The sequence below is a fragment of the Camelus ferus genome, chromosome 19, assembly GCF_009834535.1.
Source record: "Camelus ferus isolate YT-003-E chromosome 19, BCGSAC_Cfer_1.0, whole genome shotgun sequence".
NCBI classification, from domain to species: Eukaryota; Metazoa; Chordata; class Mammalia; order Artiodactyla; family Camelidae; genus Camelus; species Camelus ferus.
The window spans coordinates 5,975,535-6,001,562 of NC_045714.1; the positions used below are offsets into that span (position 1 = coordinate 5,975,535).

Sequence of the window (26,028 nt, forward strand, 5' to 3'; positions counted from 1 at the left end):
AGCAGGCAACGAGGAGGCCCAGGGTGCCCTTCCACTGGGACCGGAGAGGTCAGGGAGTGAGGGACTGCCTGACCTACCGCAGAGTCCCCTTCCCACGCTGAGATGTGACACTCAGAGGACAAGCAGCTTCGCTGCAAGCACCTCATCTAGGCCACCACCTGCAGTTCCCACAACAACCCTGGGGCTGTGGTCACCAGCCTCTCCTTGTGGACAAGGGGAAGTCCTATGGGGGCAGAGGCAGAACTGGGGTCACAGCTACTGTTGAGTGCACGCCGTGTGCCTTGACTGGGGGATTCCTTCATGACACCTACCCAGTGGCCTCCTCATTATACAGACGGCGAAGCTGAGGCTCAAGAGGTGTCTCGTTTGCCCAGAGTCACACAGCTGACTGAGGCTGCCTGGCCTCCCTTCCCTCCCAGCAGTGTGTGTCTGATCCCAGCCCAGCCACTGCCTCAACTTGAGCCTCCTGGGCTCCATTTAACCTCGAGTGTCGGGAAGGGAGACGAGCCCCCCCATGCTTTCATCCTCATCACTTCGCACCATTCACACGAGCAGCCCGTGGGTGAAAGGCAGACACTTACTCTCTTCAACAGATGTTGCCTTGCTGACCTTCTCAAAATCAAGCACAGAAAGCATCTCCAGAACTTGCTTCTGCTGTGCAGCTTCTTCCAGAAGGCAGTCCTGGACCATCCTCGACAAATTAGGAGAGTCCAGTTTCTAGGAAGCAGCCCATGATGCTCCAGGTTAGCACATAACATGCCCTCTGAGGTCAGCCACTGTGACTGTGGCTTCCATCTGCCCTGTGCCCATCCTTTCTATCCCAGTGGTAGCTCCCTGTCATCTGGGGTGTCCATTCCTCCTTCACCAAGGTGGCTGAGATAATAGGATGCAGGCTGGAGTTGCCAGGAGCCACCTTTGCCGCTAGGAGCCAGCCTGCCAGGAAGTGAAGCCAACCAACACAGGAAAGCGGTGCTGAGAGGGAGAAACCCAGTCATGACGGCATTTGAAACCCTGGATCCAGCTGGGCCTGAAGCCCATCTCTGGGCTTTCCAATTCTATGAGCCAAAAAAATCTTCTTTTGGTTGAGCCAGTGGTGATTAGAGTTCTGGCATCTGTGAAAGAGTTGCAATCACCACCTTCAGCTTAGGGCTTGGGCTGCGTAAGGACCACATGACTATTCACCCCGACTTGAACCTTCCACCCCACCTCACCCCCCACCCTCAGGCCCTCCTCAGTTCCTCACCCACCTGCAGCAGCGCTTTGCAGATTTGGAGGTGAACCGCAAGCAGCATGTCCAGCTCCGGGGCCCCAGCCGTGAGCTCCCTGGATGACGCTTTCAGTGATGGCGGTGGAGGTGGGGTCCCGTCCGATCTGAGTTGAATTGAGAAGAACTGAGTGACCATTCAGTTAGCAGCTCCACTGCCTCCAAGGGGAGAGGAAGCCCTCCCTCCCTGGAGAGCTCTGATCAGGGAGGCTAATTCCAGGTCCCAGGGAGATGGAGTTAAACTGAGGATAAAACTAAGAGAAAAGGAGAAGCAGCAAAAGGTGGTAACAACTCAAAACGAGTGCTGGGATGGCGTGGGCCTCTCAGCCTTCCAGGGTGTGCGATGTGCAGCAGAAGCCTAAGGTGCAAACTAATTCCTAGCTCTGTGACTCTGGACAAGTCTGCCTCCCCTGGCCTCAGTTCACTCATCTGTAAAGTGGGGACAGGAATCCCAAGCTCAGGGCCACGGTAGGTGAGCAAGACACAAGTGTACCCAGCACCACGTCCGCTCTGTGGCAGGGGCTGAACCTGAGCCCTGGGAGGGTGGCAGTAACACCGTAATGCTGGGTGGAAATGCACACCCTACCCAGGGCATCGTGAGAGGAGAGAAGTGTAGCCTGTTTATGCGCTTCTGTGCTGCGGAGATCTGGGTGCAGGGGAAGCACTTGAGGGGCTCAAGTGGGCGGGGGCTGCTTCACCGAGAAGGAAGTTGTCCCAGATGAAGATGGACGGTTGTGCAACGGGAACAGGGAGCGGGGTCACTACTGCGCGACTGTTCTATAGAGGGCAGAGGCTGCGCTGCATGCAGTGTTGTTATCTTTTAAGATTAAAAAGAAGCCCCTTGGTCAGAGCAGAAGGCTCAGGGCCAGGCTGAGGCATCTTCATTCGCTCAGTGGTCACTGAGGAGCTGCTCTGGGCCAGGCGGGGCTGGGACCACAATAAAGAGGATAAATGCACATCAGGGCCTGGGCCATGGGAGACACAGGCCAGGAGGCTGGCAAAAAGTGTGGCTCTGAGGCTGGTTACTGGGTCAGCACTGGGAGGGGTACACTCACCGGGGGTCCTGGGAGTCCCCAAACAGGGCCAGCTCGTGCGGGGTGATGTGGGCGTTGAGGAAGGAGAAACTCTCCAGGATGCACTCCATCAGGCTGTCGGCGGAGGCGTGCTCCTGGCGGGCTCCACGGGGCTGTGGACGGACAGATGGCCAGACCTCAGGGCAGCCCACTCACCCGCCCAGCACACCGACCTTCACAGCGTCACTGTCCCTCAGCAGGGCTTCAGTCCCCCAAGTCAAGGATGGGCAGGGGGGCACGTCTCCAAGGTCCCTCCCTAGTGGCTTGTGACAGGTCTGGCAGAACAGCTGGAGGGAGACAGATCTGAAAAACCTCACCAGTCACAAACACCCCCAGGGACAGGACAAGTGACAGGAGTGAGCAGGAGAGCAGGGCCCTCCCCCAAGAGATCTGCTCTGCTGCCACCTGGAGTGTGGAGCCATGGCTGTCAGATCATTCAGTTTTCTAAGAAAAGCTGGAAACCTAGATTTTTATGGGGAGCTGTCCAGTTTCTAAATATTGACAACTAATTCCAAATTATTTTTAAAATACGGCATGGGTGGGGGAGGGTATAACTCAAGCGGTAGAGTGTGTGCTTAGCAATCCCCAGTACCTCCATTTAAAAAAATAATTAAATAAATAAAGCCAATGACTTCTCCCACAAAAAGAAACTTAAAAAAAACAAAAACAAAAAATGGTGTGGGTCAGGCCAAACAGCTCTTCAGGAGGCTTAGAAGCTCCAGCTGAGCCTCTGGATTCCAGATGTCTCTTCTCCTGGGGAGACGTGGAAGGAGGGGGTTTTGCCAACGGGGGCGGGGGCGGGAGAGAGGGCAGGAGCCACCGCTTCTCCACTAGTCAGGTCATCACAGCCTCCTGGTGGCGGGTCCCCGATGAATCGGGGACTCCGGGGCTGATTCCCATCCCCACGCCTGGCTCCCCAGGGCCTTGTCCCACACAAAGTGCACCCAAGACCCAGCCTGAGCAGATGCCGCCCTGCAAGCCAAAACTGGGCTGACCAAAGTTGAGCCCAAAGAGAAAACCTTGAGCAACAAGAGAAGAATAAGGCTAGTTGCAGAGATTTCCTTGCCTGATAGAAAAAACAAATGTGTATCTGCAGATATGTGTGTGCCCATGTGCACGTGCACGCGCACACACCCACACACACACCCACACACACACACACAATCAGTTCTTGTTACTGCCGGTAGTTATGGTGTATACAGCTGCCGTGACCACTGAATTTGCACACTGAGCCCTTGTTCCCCGGAGAAGCGCAGAGGCCGTGAGCCTCGGGTCACATTTTCATCAACCAATCAAGATGAAACCTTGTCTTACGTGTGTCTGTTTAAAGACATCTTATTTAATACAGACTGTATCTTTGCGTCGTTAACACTGAACTCAAGGTCAACAACATTTTAACTCACGCCTGAACAGAGCTTTGCTCACACACAGATTTTCTCCATAAAGCACGTTAGGAACGCTAGCCAGCGCCTCAGCTCGGCGCTCGGGGGCTGTTTCAAACCGTGAAATCGCCAGAAATCAGCGCAGGAATGTGGACAACACAGCACCAGGTGGACGTGAAAGGACACTTGGTACAGGGTGAGCCGAGACAAGAAAGAAGAGCGGCGCCTGCTTCAGTCTCAGCCGAGACCCTGAACATCAGGTGACTCAAATTTTTGCCCCTCTGCACGCACCCTGGAACGACCTGGGAAATGTCACGAGCAAGTTTCAGCAGGTGGGTGAATTCACAAAAACAGAACCCATGACTGTGAGAACCAGCTCTGTGTGTGTGTGTGTTTGTGTGTGTGTGTGTGTGTTTGTGTTTAAACACGCGTATTTATACACACATAAAATTAAATGCTCATTAAATCCTCACAGATACACACACATATAAGTATGTGTATTTATACACATATACATGTTTGTACAATTTCTCTTGAAAAAACTCAAATTAAAAACCACAGCCTATAATCATTTTTATTGTTCTGACTTGCTTTGCCCCCAAAAAGAAAAGTTCCTCAAAGATGTTTAAAATTACTGTCTTGTGGTCTTATTTTTAAGATGTTTAGGTAAAGTTTGTATAATTTTTCAAAATACAGGTATGTGACAGACCGCTGCGTGCATGCTGACTCAAACGGTTCTACATAAAAAAGCTGTGAAGAAATCCAAAAAAGGTGATGTTATTTCTTAAATTTTTTTCTTGAAATTTTGTGGCAGGTCCTTTTAAAACACAGTAGCAGCGATAAACTGTGAACCCTTGATTACTAGATACAAAAAATTGAGCTTTGTTCCACCTGTGCTGGATTGTATCCTTGAGGGGCTTAGGGATAAAACAACCAAAACTAAGTTTTGGAGAAAGCTGTTTAACTATTTCAGTGCCAGTGTATGTCCTGCACAAAAGACAGTGGTTCCATAAATTAATTAATGTATCAGTAGGTGCTGGTTTTACACATTTTATTTTACGTACATCTAATGTTATGTAAGCCAAAATATATATATATATGATCATCTGCTTCTGAGAACCACCCAAGAACAGCCCCTGGCGTGGGCCTTGTTGAGAAGTTTCAGTGTGGGGTGTGTGGCTGTGAGGGCCTTCCTCCATACCAGCTCTGTCCCTGAGAACACCCCAAATTTGGGATTTTAATGCCAAGCCGCAGCCCCACCTGCCAGGGTCAGAAGATGCAAGATGGGGCTGGGTTCTGGCCAGACTTGGAGTAAGTTATCCACTCTGAGCCCCGACTTCCTCTTACTACCCTGCTCCCAGCCCAATAAGGGCCACTTGACAGATGAGCAAACTGAGGCCCAAAGAGGAGACATCACCCACCCGGGTCACAGGCTGGCCGCCCCAGGAACCCACTCCCCGTCGTTGCACCATCAGCAAAGCAGGGCTTCTGCCCAGCGAAGAGTGGACATACCTTCAGCCGGTCCCTGAAGCCGAGGACCTGGTACTCCAGCTCCCGGAGCTGGGGCGGGGCAGGGTCTCTGGACCGCAGTAAATCCAGGACCTCCTGCAGGGGCCTCTCAAGGGGCACCCGGGGCCCATCCACATCCTCAGTTTCTCCTTCATCGTGGCCCTCCTGGCTCCCCGGGATCATGTGGTCGTGGAATGGGGAGCCCTGTGGCAGGTCCAGGCTTTCCACTCCGAAATTTCTCCAGCCAGGCTGCTCCACAAATGCCCCCCCTGCCAGGTGGAACATCTCTGGCAGGAGGCCCAGGGGTGGGGGTTCCTCCTGGGCCTCCTCTTCAATAGAGGTGTTGGGGCCGATGGCCAAGGGCAGGAACCCTGCGTCCGAGGTGGACGCTGACGTGCTGGTCTCAGTGTCTCGGGGGTCCTCGGAGCTGAAGGAGTCCATCTCAGGCAGCTCCTGACTCTGGCTCCGCAGGCTGGGGCCCCGAAGGTCACCGTCAGACAGGCAGCTGAGGATGGAGGTGGCCCTCGGCTGGTCCAGCAACAAGGCCTGCTGTGCTGGCTGCTGCAGGACAGACTGGAGAGAGGGATGCAGGACCAGCCTCAGCAGCCGCCCCGGGGACCGCAGCAAGGCCCCCAGACGGCCCTCCCCTCACAGGCGCTTGCTTGCTCTGCCACCCACGTTCTCAGGATGACTGACGGCCACTGAGATGACTGGCAGCCCGGAAGTGCTGCTAAGAGCCTGGAACCTCTCGGCCCATCTCCCTCATCAGCCTCCAACTCACTCCTTTCCAGCTCCAGCCAGTTCTAAGAGCCTCTCCACAACTCCCCGAGGGTGGCGTTGTTATGACTTCAGAGGGGCTGGGCACCGGCTGAAGCTCAGGCCACAAGAATGAGGACTGAAGTGCAAGAATCTTAATCCAGGGGTGCTGACATGAACCCTAACCCCCTCTGCTGCACCTTGACCAACCAGACCAATCATAATGGTTAATGTTCCTACAGCACTGTCTGCTTTCGCCAGGCATTCCTGAAAGCACTTCTCATTTACTCATTTAACCCTCACAAAACCCCATCAGCGCGGTGCTGTTATTCTCATTTCTCTGATACAGAAATTGAAGTCCAGAGAGGATGAGTGACTTGCCCAAAGTCACACAGCAGATGAAAGGCAAAGAATTTAAACCCTGGGCCATCTGGCTCCAGACCCCATGCTCTTGACCATAGATGATTTTTTTAACCAAAGTACACTGGGACCACCATGGCCAGACAAGGAAGTTTCCTCCAAATGCACAGGCTGCCGGGATCATTTAAAGCCACCCTCCCTGACTAAGGGCCATAAGCGTGCAGGAGGTTGGTTCAGCTCAGCATCACCCTCTGGGCTTGACAGAATGTCCTGGTTTTTGTCTCTGTTCCTGGACCCTCACTAGGGCACCTGTTTTGGGAAGATACTTGACCACACTTAGATGATGTGTGTATCAGGTTATTCCTGCCCTGTCATTGGTAACAGCAAGGAACTGAAACAACCTCAATATCTTATTAAATAAAGTGCGATTTTTTTAGCCAAAATGTGGAAGCCTGCATGGTGCAAAGAAAGAGCGAGGCGTGTTCTTGGGAACAACAGAGAAGACTCCAGCATGTGACTATGTTAAACGCCGCTGTGGGATAAAGATGCATCTGTCCCCAGACGGCACAGAGTATCTCTGGAGGAATGCGGAGGAAGGTGACAACAGTAGCCTGTGCTAAGGAGGGGACCCAGGTCCCAGGAGGTCACAGGAAAGAGGTGTTTTACAATACACGGTGTCAAGGTGTTACCTACTGGAAACATACTGAAGTGTAAAACAGTTTGGAGACCAAGGCCACGGCTAGAGTGGCAGAACCATCCAGAGAACCCCATCCCAGGCATCCAGGAGAACCAGCCAAGCCCAGAACCAAGTCCAGAGGCCCCAGAATGGAGGGTCTGGCAGCAATGAAGAAAAAATACAGATAAAACACCCAGGGTAACTCCAAAACAAGGGAGGCTGAGCCCAAAGCGTGCTATATCCAGAGGTGCCAGGCTGCTGAGCCCAGCCCCACGTGCTGGCCCCAATCCCAGCGTGACCACGGCATCCCTGCCGGGTGAGGCTGACTCACCACGTAGTACCTCTCCCGGAAGCTGGGGGTGCTCGGGGGTGTCCAGTTGTACAAGGAGCCCTTCCTGCTGCCCATGGAGAATTTGCCCACGGGGCTGGGCGACACCAGGAAGCTCTCAGTGTCAAACGGGCTGGAGGAGAGCAGAGACCAGGGTGTCATGAATGGCTGGAGGATGCTGGCCAGAAACAGGCCCCAGGGACTTAAGAGGTAGAGGCTCAGGGAGGGGCAGGCACAGCCGAGGGACTCCAGCTTCACATTCTCAACCCTCTTGGAAACGTCTCTCAGACGCCCACTGCCCTGGGGGCCCTTAGCCAGATGGCGAGGGGCAGCAAAAGGCCACCACACATGTGAATGACACCCCCCTTTAGAGGCCCTTTGAGAAGCTCAGGAGACCAGTGGTGGACACTCAGCTCTGCCATTTTCTGGGTAAACCATGTTACTGCCCCCCTCAGATTCCTCATCAGTCGAGGGGCACCAGTCACAGGGAAGGCTGCAGATCCACAGTGAAATAACAGGGGTGACACTCCTGCCCAGCCCTCGCTGAGCCTGCCCTTGGAGCAGGAGGTCTGGTCAGCCCTCCCTACCTCATGGAAACCTGCTTGCTTGTTTGCACACAGGCCTGGATCGCAGCATATGGGCCCAGCCCAGCCACGGGGGCCTGAGGCTCAGCGGCACCTCCTGGAAGCCTTCCCTGCCTGCCCAGGGCAGCTGCGGGCCAGCAGGACGCCCAGGGCCTTGGACTTGGTGCTGGCCAAGGGTTTCATGGCACTGGGCAGCCCCCTGCCCTGAACACTTGAGAGGGGTGCTCGGCCTCACTAGACAAATGAGGACACTGAGGCTGGGGTGTCACTTGTTTGAATTCACCCAGCTCACCGGGAAGAGGACAGCAGCTCCAGTGACCCCAGCTCGGACCCCACCCCAGGGAGAAAGGAGAGACTGGCCCCAACTGGTCAGAACAAGCACCAGAGCAGAGGACATGCATCTCAGCCCCTTTGCTCCTGCAGCACCTGCCCTGGGGAATAAGGAGAAAGGAATTCCCTCAAAACACAGTATTTCATTTGGGAAAAAAAGCTCTGCTACCCAAGAACAAAACCTGTGGAAATGACCAGCGATCGCTGGGCAGGGGTTGCTCTCATGAGAGTCGTCCATCCATGGGGCTGTGGTGACCATCCACGGGGGGACTCAAGGTGACCGCTCAGCCTATGCCTGGCGATCAGCGGGGTCAACGGGAAATGAGGTGGTGGGAGCAGTAAGGTGAGTCCTCCTGGGCAGAGGCAGGCTTCTCCCAGGAACCAAGTCCAGGTGGCTACTCTAAAGTGTCCTGGCCAGCCCAGGTCTTTAACAGTCACTTGTTCAAAAGTGAGAAGGGAATTAAAACTCAGAGGGCGGCGGCCGGTGAGGTGGGGGCAGGACTGCCGAGAAGGGTCTGGGCCCCAGCCGGTCTGCTGGGCGGGGTGCTAGGGCGCAGTCCGGCCACCAGAGGGAGCCAGCGAGGCCTCTCCTCTTCTCTCTCGGTGGGAGTTTGGGGCTGACCTGGGGGCGGGGCAGCAGGCCCGGGGCAGGGGGGAGGCGGCTACCCCGACTCACTTCCAAAGCACCTCCAGCTGCAGCTTGATGGTGCCCAGCTCTGTAATGTCCACCACGATGACCTGCGGTCGGGTGGTGAAGAAGTCGGTGATATCACATGTGACTACGCCCACCGCCAGCGAGCTCAGGCCCCGAAGCTCTGTCACCTAGGGGGCGGGGGTGGTTTGCGGAGTTGTGGGTGGTGTCTGAGCCGAGCCCCTGGTGCCCTGGCCCCGCCCATGACCCCACCCACCTTGATTTCAAAGTTCTCGCGCAGGGTAGGGATGAAGGCCTTCTCCTCCTCGTCCCAGGTCTGGCTGTCGTCCGACTCGATCCGGCCTCTCAGCTTCCAGCGCTGGCGGCCCAGGCGCATGAGCACCTGAGGGCCAGACCCAAGAAGGGAGGAGTCAGCTGCCCCCCATACCGCCTGCCTAGGGGCCCTCCTGCCAGCGAGGTGGAGGTGGGGACAGAAACCCAGCTGGGACCCTGGTTCCTAGCAGCTCCCAACCCCCAAAGGCCTGGTGGGGAGTCCTGGGGACTGATCCCAGAGGGTGGCCATACCTCGTACTGGTCTCCGGGACAGAGGCGTGCGTAGCCCACCAAGCCTGGAACACAGAGACTCGCTAATCTCTTCACTCTCTTCTGTCCCTGCCCTGGGGATCACGGGACCTCACACGGGGAGCCCCAACCACAGTGTGAGTATCAGCTTCAGGGAGGGGTGAGCCATCATGATGACAAAGGACAGGCCTGGGTCCACACTTTCAACCCAGAGGGGGAACTGGACTTGCAAGTCTCAGGTCACAAGTCACAGGAGTGGAAACCAGGGCTGGGCCTGGACCCCTGTGATTCTGACCGACCCCCACCCTCAGCAGAGGCTCCAGGGACCCGGAGAAAGCCTGACCCTACACCCAAACTGGCTCCTGCCCACCCACTCTCAGCCCTGTTCTGTTACCTTTCATCCTGACGTGGAACTCGCCCAGGTGAACCTCCAGGGCCCCCTCGATGAGCCACATGTCCTGCAAAGCCCCACACAAGGTGGCTCACTGCCTGTCCCGGGGCTAGGCCACCGGAGACGCACAGATCCTGCCAGACAGAGGCCCCGGGGCGGAGAGAGACGCTCCCTCAGGGCCCAGGAAACCCCCGAGACTGGGCCCGCCGCTCTCCGCGCTCCCCCCGCCGCTGCCACCCACCTCGGTGCACTCCTGCAGGCTGCGGCCCAGCTCCTGCAGGCTCTCTCGGGAGGCGCGGCTCGGCGGGCACCTGGAGAAGGCCCGCTGCATGTTGGAGGCGCCGTCGCGCAGGCGGCACTGGATGCAGTAGCCCTCGTAGAGCTCGTCCACCTGCGGGGGCACTGGCCGGTGGGCGCTGCCCACGCCGAGGGGCGGGGCCCCGATCTGCCTGTCACTCACCCCTGAGCTCTGACCCGACCCCAGCCCCGGCCTCATTTCACACCCTGCTCCACTGTGGGCAGCGCTGCGCCCGCTCGCGGTAAATGGGAGCCCACGGCCCGGTGCGGAAACTGCCTCTGTCTCATCCACATCGTATCCCCAGCACCCGGCAGCGGCTGGCACACAGCTAGTGCACAACAGAACTAGTGAACTGGGTGGCTGAGTACATCCTTTACCCTCTCCCTGTCCAGTTTCTCTATTAGGAAATAGAAGAGGTGGATTTGTGATTTTTCTGCCCACCCACTGGGCTACTGGGAAGAGTTTGAGAATATAAAGCTTGAGGGACTTGCTGTGCGACCTTGGGCCAAACCTGGTCCCTCTCTGGGCCTCTACTCTCCTATCTGTACAATGGTGTGGTTGGACTCAGGATTCCCAAACCTCAACCCCAGCCCTCTGATCCCCACCTCAGGGCTGAGCCCCTGCAGTTTCTCTAGCTGCCTGGCACCCAGAGAATCTTCCCCTGCTAACCCAGCAGAGGCCCAGCAAGCTGAGAGACTGGGCCACCCCAGAAGCCAGGCTGACCTTGCTGATGTGAAACTCCATCTTCCGAATGTGCCTTTCCACAGAGCGTGTTTGCTTCTCCCAGAAAAAGAGAAGATGCTTTAAAAGTAGCCTGAGCCACCCCCCAACCCCCAGCCCCCTGCCACTGTCCTCCAGGTCCTAACATAGAGAACTGGGCTAGAAGCCAGGCCAGCGCCTCAGCATCCCTGAGGAAGGCTCATCGTGGACCTCAGTTTCCCCACTTGTAAAGTGGGGAGGAAGCCCAGGGGTTCCTCCTCTGGACAGCCAGGAGGATGGGATGTGAGCAAAGAGGTTATTCTTCTCCAGCTGGGCCCAGGCACCGCCCAGCTTGCTTACCAAGTGCAGACAGATGTTTCACTCACCTTGTCCAGGTCATAATAGAAAGCCTGTGGGGAAGGAAAGGAGAGAGGGAGGAGGTGTCAGGGCTCCAGTGCTCCTCCAAGACCCATGAGGCTACATCCCAGGGGCACCTGAGTTCAGAGGACAAAAAGCCAGTGGCCACTTCATCCTCTGAGGCCTGCAGTCAGCAAGCTGTGGTCCAGGTGGAGGGGGAAGAATGATTAAATACATTTGCTTTGGGTGAGGCAGCTCTAGGCCTGACTGTTTCCCAGCTGTGTTTCCCAGCTGTGTGTCCCAGGCAAGTTACTCAACCTCTCTGAGCCTCCATTGCCCTATATAAAATGTGGTAGGCCATAGCGCCTACCCTATAGGGTTGTTCTGAAGAGTAAAGGACAGTGTAAACACTCAACAAGAGAAGGACCACTGTGATTTGATTGTTTAAAGAGTGACTTCAGCCGTGACCAGAGAATTTGAGAATGGGAGAGGCAGTTGGCACCTCCCAGGAGTTCAGGCTTCAGGAAGCGGCAAATCTAGACTGGTTCATCCCCACTGGGGGCCATGGTGTGGCCAGCGAAAGGAATATATTGTCGGGGTGGGTGAATCTTTGTATAGAGGATCAAATAGTAAATTTTTCAGGCTTTACAGACCATATGGTTCCGTCCCTTGGTGCAGGAAAGCAGCCATAGACAATATATAAGTGATGAGTGTGGCTGTGTTCATATAAACTTTACTTCCAAAACAGGCCCTGCTTTGCCCATGTGGGTTAGACTCACTGTATCTGAGCCTGGAAGAATTTCCATGGGTTGGAGATCCACTAAGGAGAAAAAGCAAGATGTGACAGAGAATGTAAGTTGTGATTTCATTTTTATAAGACAACTGTTGACCTAAACCCTCTCTACACACTGTCTGTCTATTTACATGATTATGTGACCGGGGAGAAAAATGTGGAATGATAAATACTAGATTGTCCTCAGGGGTTAAACAGGGTGGGACAGAGAAGATTGGAGGGGGTGGGGGTTCAAGCAAGAAGGAAAAGATGGATTAAACCCCCCTGGAGTCTTTTTTCCCATTTGTGTGACATGCACGTGTGGGATTATGAAATTAACACTCCATATAAGAAATTAAGAAATTGGAACGTTCCCAAGGCTTCAGGAGAAAAAGTAACTACACAGCAATTTCTTGGACGCTGCGAACCAGACCCCACATGCACCAGCCCCCTAGGAGGCCCTAGTGCAGTCACTGCCCCTTCCCTGCCTCAGTGTGCCCACCTATGAAATGGGAACAGCTAAAACACACAGACCTTTGCACAGAACTCACCTCCCTTAGAGTTGCTTTTGTTGCTGAGAGAGAGAGACCCGGGGACATAAGAACAGATATACCCACGATGGGTGGGCCGTGCAGCAAGTGCTAGGAGGGGCTGGGAACTGGGGATGGGATCGTGGCAGCGCCTTCTGTTTCTGCACTGACCTGCCTGCCCACCAAGGGCATGTGACTGAGCCCCTTCCTTCCCCTAGTGGGCCAGCACACTCGTGAGGCTGGGGGCCCTGCTCTCTGCCAACCTCTGAGGTCTTCTCCGCTGGGGCCAGGATACAGAGGTGGCTGGATACTATTTTGATAAGATTCATTACCCACTCCCTGTTTTTGCAGTCTCCCCATCAGGTGGCCTATTCTATGCTTTGGCGCTTTGGAGGAGCGATGCTGGAATAAGCTGGAGGAAGCCACAGGCAGCCAGGCCTCCTGCTTTCTGTTTCCAGAAATCTAATCCCATTAAGGACAGGAGGGGTTTTCACAAGGCAGCAGCCAGATAGAGGAGGCTGGGAGGGACTCTCCGAGATCAGAAAGAAAGAGCACCTCCCTGGAGAGACGGAGGTACCTGAGCAGCGGTGTCCTAGCTGGGCAGGCAGGTAAATTACAGGACACCCAGTTACATTTAAATTTCCAATAAACAATAAATAGATTTCTTTTTTAGTATAAGTATGTCCCAAAGATTGCATGGGACATACTTGTACTGAAAATGATTTATTTCTCTGAAAATCAAATTTAACTGGGCACCCTATCTTTTGTTTGTTTTTGGCCTTGGTTTTTGGGGGTTTGCAGGGTTTGTTTTTGTTTGTTTTTTCCCTAAATCTGGCTCTTCTCAGGAGATGGCAAAGCCCAGAGCAAGTGAGTCTTGGGCTAGCCTCAAAGATGCGCCCCGGAAGACAGAAAAACTGCAGAGCTGCTGGACATTGCGGGAGCATGCAGGGTTGATAAAGGACAGTGTGAGGGGCCACTGTGACACACCCTGGATCCGATGCCTGACCCAATTTCCTGCCATCACATAGGCTACACCGAATGCATGGGGCCCAGATAGCCAAGACCTACAAAATAGGGCCATCTGACGTATACACACCTCTGTACACCTGCCCACCTTAAAGTTACTTCTAGAACTAAAGAGAGGATGGAGGTGGCCATAAGATTTGTGAACTGCTGCTCCATGTGAGGGGTGGGGGCGGCGGGGGCAGCTTGCCACCAGCCTGTGAGGTTGAATTCATCAGGGTCCAAGTCAGGTTCATTCATCACGAAATAAAGAAGGCCCATTCCCCAAGCCTCTGATTTCGGAGACTGAGACTCACACCCGTGATGCAGGCAAGGGGTGAAGGAGGGTCCGCCTTTGAACCCCAGCCGAGGCTGCTCGGTGGGAAGGGCCTGGGAGGGGTCTCACCAGCCTGGAGTTCCTGCGCGTGTCCTTGTGGCGTCCTGACAGGTAGTCCAGCTCGGCCTGCTGGACGCACAGATACTCCCTGTGAGCAGAACAAGAGAAGGGAGTTGGAGAAGCAGTAGAGGAGGAAAGAAACTGGCAGGTGAGCAGTGTTCGGGGCCGGAGGCAACCGCAGTTGCCGGCACGGAGGGCGGCTGCGGTTCTCAGAGCGCAGAGCCAGCCCAGCGCCCTGGAGCTGGGCCCCCGCTCGCTCGGGCTCGGCCTCTGAGTCCCACACGCTGAGGGCTGTCTGCTCAGCGCTGTGCAAAATGGGGAATCTCTCAGGCGAATCCCCAAACAGCTCTACAAATGGGGTCTACTGTTACTATACCGATTTCAGAGATGGGCAAACTGACCCTCAAGCAACTCAGCACAGAGTTTCACAGCAGGGAAGAGGCTGAACCCAGGTCTGAAACCAGGCAGTGGCCTCCAGAGGCCACTGTCTTCTCCCCAGCCCACGGGGAGGTCAGCGAGATCACGCCTCCCTCACAGACAAAGGCAGGCCCAGCACCAAGGACCAGAGAGAGGCCTGACGAACCCATTCTGAAGGCACAGAAAACACTGGGTCAGAGGGGACTGATCATGTTGTGTTTTCCAGCCAGAGAGACTTGGACATAAACCCCGAGGTCTAGACTTGGAGGCCAGGTGGGGTCCTCATATTGCTCCGTTGTAGATTTGCTGGTTCACCCCAGGAAGGTGACTCACCCTCTCTGGGCCCACTTGTACCACCTTCTGCTAGGCCACAGCTCGCTCAGGGGGTGGGCTCCCCAGGAAGAAGGAGCCACGGACCCCAGATAAGTCTCGTGCGGCCCTCGTGGGGATCCCCACACTGTCCTGGGAGAGGAGAATGTTGGAGACAGGCCTCCACCCTCGGGGCACAACCCCCGTTCTCACTCGGCACCAGCGCTGGGTGCACCGTGGGAGGAGGGTGAGAGATGCCCCCTGCGTGGGGAGCCAGGCCCCAGCCCGGGAGGAGGGAACTTTCACACTGAGCCCAGCGGGTAGTGGGGCAGGCAGCCCTGGCCCTGGAGCCCCACTCCCTGCTTCCTGGCTGGGGTCCTGGATGAGCTGCTTCCCATTTTGGGGGCTCAGTTTCCTCTCCTGGAAAAGGAGGCTCAGAAATTCTCTCACAGCATTCTTCCGGGCATAAAGGACCCGATGTATATGAGGCACCAAACATGTCATAGCTGCTCTGCTGCTGCTTTCATTATTATTATTATTATTATTATTATTATTATTATTATTATTATTATTATTATTATTATTATTATTTAATTAATTAGTGAGGGATGAAGAGCAGGAACACAAGAGGTAGAGGGCAGGGCAGGGCCTCCCAGGAAGAAGGAACAGATTCAATTCGGCAAGTGCATACGGTGGACCAGAGTCGTGCGGTGCCGCAGCCTCCCCTGACTCTCCACTGCCCAGAGCTGTTTAGCAGGAGCCAAGGCACAAACACACGAAGAAGATGGCACAGGGAGTGAATAATGAAAGGAAAGTCTAGAAAGGTTGAAGGTCACAAAGTTCCCTGCATGCCCTCCCAAGGGCAGTAGGGAGCCACAGAAGAGACTGGAGCAGAGGAGGGAGTGGCAGGATAGAGAAGGGGTGGGCCAGAGGCAGTGAGAGCTGCAAGGAGGCTGCTGTTCCAATCGTGTTCCTGCCCCAGGGCCTTTGCATGTGTGGCTCCCTTGGCCTGGAATGCTCTTCTCCCATTATCTGCAGGACTCACTCCTGTACTCCTTCAGGTTTTTGTTCAAATGTCACCTTCCTTGAACATCTTATTTTAAATCAATCCCACACCATCTACCCTGATTTGTTTTTCCCCATAGCACTCACACCCTGTGACATACTCTGTATTCTACTTTTCTATACTTTTTATTGTCTGTCTATCCCCCACTAGGATGGCAGCTCCATGGGGCAGGGATCATTGTGCTTTGTTCATTTCTGTACCCTACGCCTGGCACTTCACAAGCCCTCAGAAAAAATATGGGGAATAAGAGAATGAATCTGCCTGTTCTGGCCTCTTCTCAGTAAATCAGTCAGTCTCTCCTTCACTCGAATCCAGCCACCTTGACCTCCAGCTGTTATTCAAGCTCCTACCTCAGGGCCTTTGCCTGTGCTGTTCCCTCTCTGCCCAGGAGCCTTGTCCCCCAGAGACCACTCCTTCTCAGACCATTCAGGTCTCAGAAACCATCAGAACCCCCTCAGAGAGTCTCTCCAGACCACCCTGTATGACAGGCCTTCCACACATGATCTCTTCATCACCTTCATCACTGGAAGTTACGGCACTGATCACGTTACTTCTTTATTGCCATCTCCCCCTCTACACTGTGAGCTCCACGAGACCAGGGTCCTCCTGCTGTATTCACTGCGTCCCCAGTGCCCAAGGATGGGGCCGAGCACGTGGGTGCACCCAGGACATGCTTGTTGACTAAATGAATAAGTAGGAGCTCCCTCTGTGGCCTCTTACAGACAAGACCCACCCACATTCCCCAGGAAGAGGCAGAGAGGGGACGAGGCCAAAGAATGCATTTGTCAAAGGCAACAAATAGCCCATCCTTACTTGAGGCCTCTCTTCAGTGCTTCGAAGATCTTCTTCACTTGCTGTGGCTTGGGGTCCAAGCAGACAGATCCCTTCCGCAGTGTGCCGTACATCTTGGAGGATTTTGCAGGCATTCGAGGTCTCACTGAGTTCCTGTGGACGGACTTTCTGTGAGAAGGGATGGAGGGGTCAGAGCAGAGGTCTGGATAAAACCTTTCCCGGGGGCAGGCACTTTGGGAACTGTGGCCAGAACCCCAGACAGTCAGGAGACCTGGCCAAGTCCCACCTCACTGCCACCAAGCTGCATGGTCTTGGAAAGGTTGCCAAGACTCTCTGGGCCTCAGTTTTCTCATCTGTAAAATGAGGGCCTGGATTTGAGGATTAAAAGAATAACACTAACTTAATATAGAGAAATTAACTTATAGTATAGCAGCCCGCGTGCCAGTGCTGTCTGTCTGTGCTCTTCAGCAAGCTCTGTCTGTGCAGGCAGAGCAGCATGGGAGGCCAAATCATAGTCCTGTGGTGTACCCAGGGGCTGGGCACCTGTTGGCTTTGCCTGCCTGGCATCCATTCCTCTCCCTCTGTTAATAGTGCCTCAGTTTTCCTCTGGGGCATCTCCACAACCCTGCTCTTTATGCATGAGTTTTGGAAGGAGGTGGCCTGGCAGATCACCATTCATGCACACACACACACGTACACACACACACACACATGCACACATGGGCATTCTGAGGCAAACCCATGTCCCACGCCTGGGTTAGTCAACATATTTCACTCCGCTGGAAGAGAACCTTTCTCTCCCACTTCTCCCCCTTCCCTGCTCATCTTCCTCATGTACACTGAGGAGCCAGCTTCAACCATGCGCACTGTGCCCCCCACAGGGATGTCTGAGCAACAGGAGAGAAGGAACAGGCCCTGGACAGCCTGACCACTCATTGGCTGTACACTGTTATGAGAAAGAGGGAGGAATAACTGATTTGATTTAAGCCCTTTTATTTTAGAGGGCTTCTTTGTCGAAGCTACTTCACTTCTGCACTAGTACACTACCCAGGTTTCCACTTTTCTATCTGTAAAATGGGAAAACAGCAGTCTGAGTCAGAGGGTGGTGCTCAGAATTCTGTCAGATACCAGGTCAAACGTCTGGTACAATGGGGGCACTTAGTGGATGCTTATTAAATGTCCATTATTATAATAATCACATCCTCTGTATCTCTCCCCATACCCACAGCCTGGAAAACAGTCAGTACTCAGTAAAGACTGAGCTAAACTGAACGAGCAGAAACAGCATGTCAAGGGAGATCCTGGGGCCCAAGGCACTCGGCTGGACCCTGAAAGAACAGGACAAAAGGTACCCCCAGGAAAGGTGTTCCAAGTCAGGGGACAGAGTGAGCAAGGGCGGAGGGGAGGAGCTAGTGGAGTCGAGTGTGATGGGGGTGGGTGGACGGCGGGGCAAGGCTTGGCTGAAGCAGAGGTGGGACACTGCCAGAGAGGCTGGACAAGGGGCCCTTCCCACCTTTGGGACCCTAGGATGGGGACCATGGGGAACGTCAGGTCCCAGGGAAAATCCAGCTTCAAGGACCTTGGCAATGACAACTAAGATCTCTACAGAGCAGAGAAACAAAACTCCGGCCACAGCTCCTGGGCTGCCGGCTCCACCAGCACCGTCCCGCCTGAGGGCCCTGGGAGCGGACCATTGCCACAGTAACGGAAGGCACGCCGAGTGCCTGCTGTGGCCTGGCGCTTGCTGAGAGCTTTTTGTAAATACCGACTTTCACAACCACCCAAAGAGGCAAGTATTATATTTAACCCCATTGCAAGATAGGGAAACTGAGGCTAAGATAAATGACTTGCCCCAGATAATGTAGGCAGCAGAGCTGGGGCCCAAACCCACATGTACACAGGGCCTCAGCCTGGGATCTACCCGCCGATCCCGGAGCAGGGTGCAGGATTCTCTCACGGTCCCCAGAACCACCTGGAGGACTTGCTAGACTCAGATTGCTGACCTCCCCCGACCTCCTCCCCACCAACGTTTCAGGTTTGACAGGTCTGGGAGGGCCTGAGAATGTGCATTTCTGACATGACCTCTGACCACAGTAGGACCACTTTCTCAGGGGTTCACCATCTCTGCTTTACTTGGGAGGCATCCTCCTGCTGGAAACCCAGCTCCAAGTGTCCCTAGGAGCCCTTCACCGTCTGCTGCCCTTTGGGGTTTAAAAATCAAGGTGACAGGACTCATTCATATATTCAAACACTCACAGGGCAGGGCTTTCTCTGAGTCAGGAGCTGTTCTGGGAGCCAAGGGGCCAGAATCCCACCCTGGAGGGCTCACAGTCCACAGGGAGATGGGGAGGATTGTGACCTGGAGAGCCAGGCAGGGGGCAGGCAGGACACAGCTCTAGCTCCTTTGCCAGGCCTGGGAGAAGGGCCACCGGCCATCACCACGCCGTGGTCCCAGAGAGGCCCACAGGCACAGGTGGCCAGGCTGTATTTCTAGCCCAGCCAGATGCTGCACATTCCAGGCACTGTCACAGGCACCTGCAATGACTCAGTAGAGCTGTCCTGTCCACCCCTGCTGATGGGGACCAAGCCCCAGGGCCCAAGGTTCCCCACCAGGTTTGCACAGTTGCATTAAAAACCAACATGCAGGAAATGCAGATCCCAGGCCTTGCCCGGCACTGAGAACTGGGTCCCAAGGATGCTGCACCAAGGAAGGCTCTGGAACCCCGCCCTGGACCCTCAAGAGCCTCTCCAAGCTGGGAACTCAAATCAGCTCATGGGACACAAGCCCCAGGTCGGCCGCCCATGGTCAAATCCTAGCCCGAGAGGTCAGAGGCACGTAGTCTATTTGAGCCTCAGTTTCCTCACCTGTAAAAGGGGGATAATAAGTGTGCCTGCCCCTCAATGTTGTCATTCATTCAATAGCTATTTCCTGAACACCTACTGTGCACCAGACACCATTCTAGGAGCCAAGGACGGAAGAGTAGCCAAGGCTCTGCCCTCGTGGGCGGCATGCCAGCTGGGGGAGTCCCGGGGAAGTGGCAGCAAGCACAGATTCCAGAGCCAGACGCTAGAGTCTCTATCCGGCTCCCTCACTCACAAACTGTGTGATCCTGGGTAGATTATTGAATCTCTCTGTGCCTCAGTTTTCTCATCTATAAAATGGGAGCCAGAGAAAGGGTTGCTGTAAGGGTTATATGAGTTAAAAAACATAAAGGGCTTTGAACAGTGCCCCACAAAAAGTAAATGCCATATAAGGTTTGGAGTTAAATAAGGTAATTTTTTAAAATTGTATGTCAGATAGTACCTAGTGCCAAGGCGGGAAAGGGGTCAGGGTAATGAATTTAAATAGATTGAACAGGGAAGGCTCCTCCAATCAGGTGATGTCTGAGTAAAGTTAATGTGCACAGAACTCCGGGCACAAAGCTGCCACCTCGGTAGTGCTCACCATGCATCTGCCGTTATCCATATAGTACACATCAAATAAATACTTGCACTTTGCAAAGCCCAAGAAGGGGCTGTGCTCCCTCCCCCAGCCCTCCCTGAGGCCACATCACCCACCTCTTGGAGCACACCCTCCATACGGTTGCCATCTCCAGGTGGGCAGGGACAGGCAGGGCTGCAGCCTCGAGAGGAGCAGGTTTCGGACAGGCTAGCATCCCCAGCAGGTGGGCAGGCAGCTTGGAGATGGGGCTGCAGGAAGCCCGCTCACCTGCCAGTACCCAGGAGCCCACGTTCCCCTGCAGGTGCACAGCCTCAGCTGGGCCCCCCTTCCATCAATCTGGAGACTTCCTCACCCTTGCTGCTGCGGCTGTGCCTGACAGCACTGGCTCCTGGGGCAGCTCTGAGCCCAGTGCTCTGTCTGAGGTTCAGCGGGGCAGGTGTGGTGGCCACTCTGAGGGCTGGCCCCGCCAGGGACGGAGATGTATGTGCAGCCTCCAGATGGCGAAATCAGGTTGCATGTCTGGCCCGGTGTCACAGCTGCCAGGGCAGGGAGCAGCCTCCGGGGCGGATGTTACACCAGCTCTGGGAGGACTCAGTAAATGTTAAACATTCCCCGGCATGCCAGACAAGCCTCCCGCTGGGCACGTGCGACCCACTGGCCCCAGCCGTCACGTGGGGCCACCAGGCTGTCCTTCTACCTGGTGTCACTGGGAAACGCTATCGGAGGCCCTGGCATGGCTGCTGCAGGTGCGGGATCTGGAGGCAGGCGGGCTGGGGATGGGCGCGGAGCGGTAAGTAACAGGACTGGCTGGACACGCTTCAGGTGAGGACTTAAAGCTTGGTGTCAGCTCACCTTCTCTCCTGTGTCTGCTGGTACTAGATGCACAGGGATGATGACAAACAAGCATGCGGCGTGTGCAAAGGGTGTGTTGTGTGTACTAGCCCATCTCTCTGACACCTGCCTCTGGGGTCTAGCCCTTCGCTATGACCTCTTTCTCTAGCCTCCACTCCTTGAAAATCAAGGACTTCTGCTTAGTTTTCACACCTACACTTCCCAGCTGTCCCAACAGAGGCATTCCCAAGGCGGTGAGGACATCACAGCAGCTCCTGGCTCAGGAGGGTACCTGCCTGACAGCCTGGGAGGCAGTGTTGGGGGAAGGGGAGGCCTAGCCAAGGAGTGGCAGGAAGGGGTTAGGAGCAGCTGTGCCTGTCAGTCAGGGCAGAATGAGACAGTGTCAGGACCTGGTCCTCTTCTTCATCCCCTACCTTTATTATACATGGCCTTATGTTATATTAGTATATATTATTACATATGGTTTTATTATAGCAGTCATTCACACCTTAGTGTAAAATTCCCCCTCCAGATTATTTCCCCAAGTGAATTATTTGATTATGCAATAAAAAAAAAAAAACCCTGTCCAGAGTCAAAGGGGTTTCAGATGCCAGGGCAGGGATGAGAGTTGGGGACAACTAAGTGGCGCCCTGTTCTCCTGCTCTCTTGTCTAAGGTTAATTTGCCTGACCCGCTCCCACTGCTGAGTGCCTTGGCAATGTGGCCATGTTTCAGCCTGGTTGGATTACCTGGAAATAAGACCAGAAAGTGAGGCTTGAAACCCAATCCAGACCGTCCAGCCCCAGAGCCCAGGGTCCAGACCCCTGAGAATTAGACAGAGACAGGAGGTTAAAAATAGATGTGCTGCTTCTCTGCCATTATGGGCTGCTTCTTCCTCAGCCTGGACAGGTGGACTGCGGAGGCTGAGGCCAGACGGTGCCACCCAGGAACCTCAGAACCCGCTCGGGCCAGGCATCCTCCAGAATCCCCTGGCAGGGGGCAGGACAAGGAGCCCCAGGAGGGGTCCAGGACATCAGTGTTGTCTTTCTCAGACTAGGACACAGGATTTGCAGGACATGACTGTTACCCTTGCTGATGACCAATGAGCCCTGGTGTCACAGGTCAGGCTCCTTCTGTTCTCTTTCCACCCAGAGTGTGACCCCAGGAATTCAGGGCAGCAGCAAGAGGCTGGGGGCCCACCTTGGCTCACTGGGCAAAACTACCAGCTGGAGCCTAGAGGGACATTTCCCAGGGATGTGTGAAGTCCAGAGGCCCCCAGAAGCCTGGCAGGAGGAGAGCTGTAGGCAGGACCCTTTGTTCAAAACTGATAAAGAATTTGAGATATGGACAGCAGAGTGTTCATTTTTAAGCGCAGGGCCCTGTGTGAGTGCACGCCCAGGCAGCCGGCTTTGGCTGCAGGGTCTGTGGACCCTTCCCCTGCTGCCAGACCGCAGGGACAAAGTCCTCATAGTGCCTCTCATGAGAAAGGTGCCCTGTGGGACGCCCAGCTCCACGCCAAGGCGCTCAGCCTCGGGGGGCACATGGGCTGGATGCCCCCTTGGCCAGGGGACATTCACAGCTGTCCTTAGCAGCCCTAATTACAGACCCCATGGCATGGGGGCCCCGATGAAGCCCAGGAAGAGGCAGAGATAGTTCAGCTGAGAAACAGTATCTCTCTCTGGCCAGGTTATACTAGCCCCTCTCAGCAGCATTCATGGAGCGCCTACTGTGTGCCTTCCTCCCAGTGGCATCCACACTCTTTTCATTTTTGGGGTGGGAGGGTAATTAGGTTTATTTATTAATTCTTTTTTTAGTGGAGGTACTGGGGAATGAACGCAGGGCCTCGTGCATGCTAAGCATGTGCTCTACCGGTGGGCTATACCCTCCTTAGCATCCACACTTTCACTTGGAAGCTCGGAGAGGCCCAAGGTGTTAACTCCCTTTGGGGCTTTGGCCAAATTTCCTCCTGTCTTGGAGCCTTAGTTTCCTCTGCTTCAGCTCTCCAGTGGGTCCGTTCACACTGCTAATGTCTTCACGGGGGCCCACAAGTCCCCGCAGAGTCCCCCTCCCTCTCTCACCACTGTCCCACAAGCCGACCACACATCCCCTTTCTGTCCCTCAAAGCTCATTCTCAACTCAGGGCCTTTGCACGTGCTATTGCCTCTTCTTGGAAGGCTTCCCCACTCCCACACCATGTCTGCATGTGATCAACCCCCCTCTTCTCTCCCACCTGTGCTTAACCACGCCACTACCTCACTGAGGGCTTCTCCCCCCCGCCGCCTGCTGCCCTCCTGCATGCTCCAGGTTTTTAAAAATTTCTTCACAGGACCTGCCACCAGCTGGATCCACCTTGATTATCATTGCCTTGTTTTGCGCCCTGAAAGGAAGGCAGGGTCTGATCTGTCTCCAGAGTCCGGGGCAGGGTCTGACCAGAGTCAGAACTCCATAAATAGTTGTAGAATGACTTTGGGATTCCTAAGGGTGCTTCCAGGATTTCAACCCTGAGTTGCCACTCCTCCCAGGCACACCTCAGAACCTTGGAACTGAGCCACGCAGAGACAAGGTAAGTGAGCTGGGAGGCCCTGGCCGTGGGGCCAGGCATCACGGGTGAAGGCGGGAGGAGGCGGGGTGTCTAATGTGCAGCTGGTGAGCCCTGGGGAAAGAGCGAGAGGAGGGCCTGTCTGGGACCTCTGTGGTCCTCCCCAGGACCTGGCATTGAAGCCAAGGCCTGAAGAAAACTGAGCAGGAGCGAGCTAGGTGAAGAGGAGTCAGGGGAGTTCCCGGTGGGGGACACAGCCTGTGCACAGGCCTGGAGGGCAGCGAGGTCAATGTGGCTGAAGCACAGGGTTCAGAAGAAGGCTGGCCGGCCAGACCCCAGCCTCGAGGGGCCTGGATGGTATCTTAAGTGGGATGGGAACCTCTGGAGGTTTCGAGCAAGGAAGTGCCAGGATGAGAGTTGGTTGTTGACTGGCTCACTGATCAACCAGGTTCTGTGCCCTGCTCTGGCTGGGGGTCCTGTCTGTCCACCACATCTGCTCAGACTGGCAGACGTTTGGGCCTCACAGGATGTCTGGAGCCCAAGACCCAGCTGGCCTGGGCAGAGACGGCCCTTCCTCCTGGGGATCACCTGCAGCTGGAGGAGACACCCAGCAGAGCAGCCATGAGCTTGTGCCCAGATACTCAGTGTCGACCAGGCTGCTCCTTATCCTTTGAAACTTCCCACAGGCACCTACTGTGTGCAGGCGTGTGCCAGCTGCTTGCCAGGTGTCACCTCATTGTGCCTTCATGACAAGCCTGTGAGGGTGGGACATTTGTGATTCCCATTTTGCAGATGAGGAAACCAGACGCAGGTGAAGTCATTGGCCCCAGGTCACAGGTGGCTCTATTTCTCATTCTGTTAAACAGGAAGAACATTCCATACTAGCCCTGCCCCTAGGAGACTAAGTTCTAACTCTGAACCAGTCTTGTTGTGTGACCTTGGGTGAGCAGCACCACCTCTCTGAGCCTCAGTTTTCTGATCTGCCAGGTGGGCCTGATAAACTCAGGCAGATCAAATTCTGGGATCAACTGCCAGGAACATGATGATACCTGTCCAGATCAGAAGCAAGTTACAGGATTCTCCCAACACCAAGACTCTCTCACACACACACTGTCCTGGGCTGCAGGCTTGGCATGAGAGCGAGCCTCAGGGTCATTGGCAGCGGAGGAGGCTGTCCCTGCCCGCCCCCACCGCCCACCCGTAGCCCTCAAACAAGCCCCCTTCCCCACCATGACTCAGGCAGAACTTACGTGATCCTCCGGCTCTGGGCACTGCTGAAGCCTGCAAAGGAGGCGCTCCGGCCCATGACCCCCACGGCCCCTGTGTCCCCGGAGGACAGGAACCGCACCCTCACCGACATGGCCGTCACCTGCAGGGGGAGGACAGGACAGTCAGCCTCACACTGCCACCTGGTGAGTGCTGACCGCAGGCCAGCCACCCTCCACCATGGCCCCCAAAGACCTTACAACAGCCCCCAGAGATGGGTGGCCGGTACTGTCCCCAGATCACAGATGAGAAAACTGAGGCTTGATTAGTTTAGGGAGCCTGCTTGGGGCAAGCGGCAGGAGCAAGATTCAAACCCAAGTCTCTGTACGCTGTCTGCACTTGGGTCCTTAATGCCTGAGCAAAGCTGAGTCCTCGCACAGGGGGAGCCAGCAACTGCTGAATCAGCTCTTCTCCCCTCCCCTCAGCCACTTCTCTCTGCCAGTGACCCTGACCCCCCTCTACAAACTGAGCACTCACTGTGTGCCAGACACGGTGCTGGAGACACATTGAGTGAGACAGGCAAAGTCCTTGCCACCACCCCTCAGGGCTCTGGGTCCAGCAGGGAGGCTGATGAACCCCAGTTACCATGTGGAGCCCATAGTGAAATGACTGGGGATCTGTCCCAACCATGGAGAAGGCAACCAAGAGCTGAGAAGGAAAGGCTAAGGAGGGAAGAAGGGGAAGGGGAGGGAGGGAAGGGTATCCGAAGTAGAGGGAACAGCATGAGCAAAGGCCTGGAAGTGCAGAGGACAGGGTAGAGTCCAGTAACAGAAAGAAATTCAGTGGATTGGGGTGTGGCTCCAGGTGAGGTTGGAGAGGCCAGCAGAGTGCAGGTCAGGGGGCCTTGGTGGCCCTAGGGAGGACTTCGGCCTTGCAATTGGGTGAGGGTAACTGGGAGCCATAGGAGGCTTTGAGCAGGGGGTGATGAAGCCCAATTCACATGAGGCATCAAAGACTTCCAGAAGCCATAATCCATTGCCCCGTCTCTGAGTCAGGCTGCAGTGAGGCCAGCCTAGAACCTGGCTGGCTTTTCTTTTTTCCAATCCACCTCAAGATTGGAAAAATGCACCATAACCCTTGGGAGTATTGCCCAGTGTCTTCCAGTACCATTGGAAAGTTCTCCTCCATATCTAACCCAAATCTCTGCTGCTACAGTTTCATACCTTGCGCCTCAGCCAGGGTAGGGCCAGTGCAAAGATGCCAGGGACCTCACTGCCCTGGGAAAGCTCCTCTCCACCAACTCCCTTGTATCCCCACTCGGTGAGGCCCCTGCCTTCCCACGTCCCTCCACCCAGCGGCTGAGTCCAGACTCCACACCTTTGCCCACATTGGGGCCTCTGCATGGAATAATGTTCTCTTTGGGGTCACCTCTGCCCAGCGTCTAGTCCTGCATTTTGTTTGTAGTCGGTCCCTCCATGGTCTCCAGAACCCTCACTCTGAACCCCC

The 26,028-nt window shown here is 55.1% G+C and overlaps 1 protein-coding gene across 7 annotated transcripts in view; it reads right to left on the reverse strand.

Annotated features, from left to right (window-relative positions):
• The window catches only part of RIPOR3 (RIPOR family member 3), a 68,142-nt gene that overhangs the window by 5,646 nt on the left and 36,468 nt on the right, over positions 1-26,028 (reverse strand). For 5 of the 7 annotated variants that reach the window (XM_032461369.1, XM_032461368.1, XM_032461370.1 and 2 more), the window contains 15 exons: positions 24,567-24,685; positions 16,527-16,673; positions 13,931-14,009; positions 11,250-11,273; positions 10,888-10,944; positions 10,108-10,257; positions 9,870-9,933; positions 9,479-9,522; positions 9,171-9,296; positions 8,939-9,084; positions 7,352-7,481; positions 5,232-5,801; positions 2,320-2,450; positions 1,248-1,371; positions 582-717 (listed from right to left, as the gene is read on the reverse strand). In XM_032461369.1, coding sequence (XP_032317260.1) covers positions 582-717; positions 1,248-1,371; positions 2,320-2,450; positions 5,232-5,801; positions 7,352-7,481; positions 8,939-9,084; positions 9,171-9,296; positions 9,479-9,522; positions 9,870-9,933; positions 10,108-10,257; positions 10,888-10,944; positions 11,250-11,273; positions 13,931-14,009; positions 16,527-16,673; positions 24,567-24,685 — 2,047 coding nt within the window. The remainder of the gene's footprint in view (positions 1-581; positions 718-1,247; positions 1,372-2,319; positions 2,451-5,231; positions 5,802-7,351; positions 7,482-8,938; positions 9,085-9,170; positions 9,297-9,478; positions 9,523-9,869; positions 9,934-10,107; positions 10,258-10,887; positions 10,945-11,249; positions 11,274-13,930; positions 14,010-16,526; positions 16,674-24,566; positions 24,686-26,028) is intronic. The other 2 variants (XM_032461366.1, XM_032461365.1) reach the window with 2 other exon arrangements.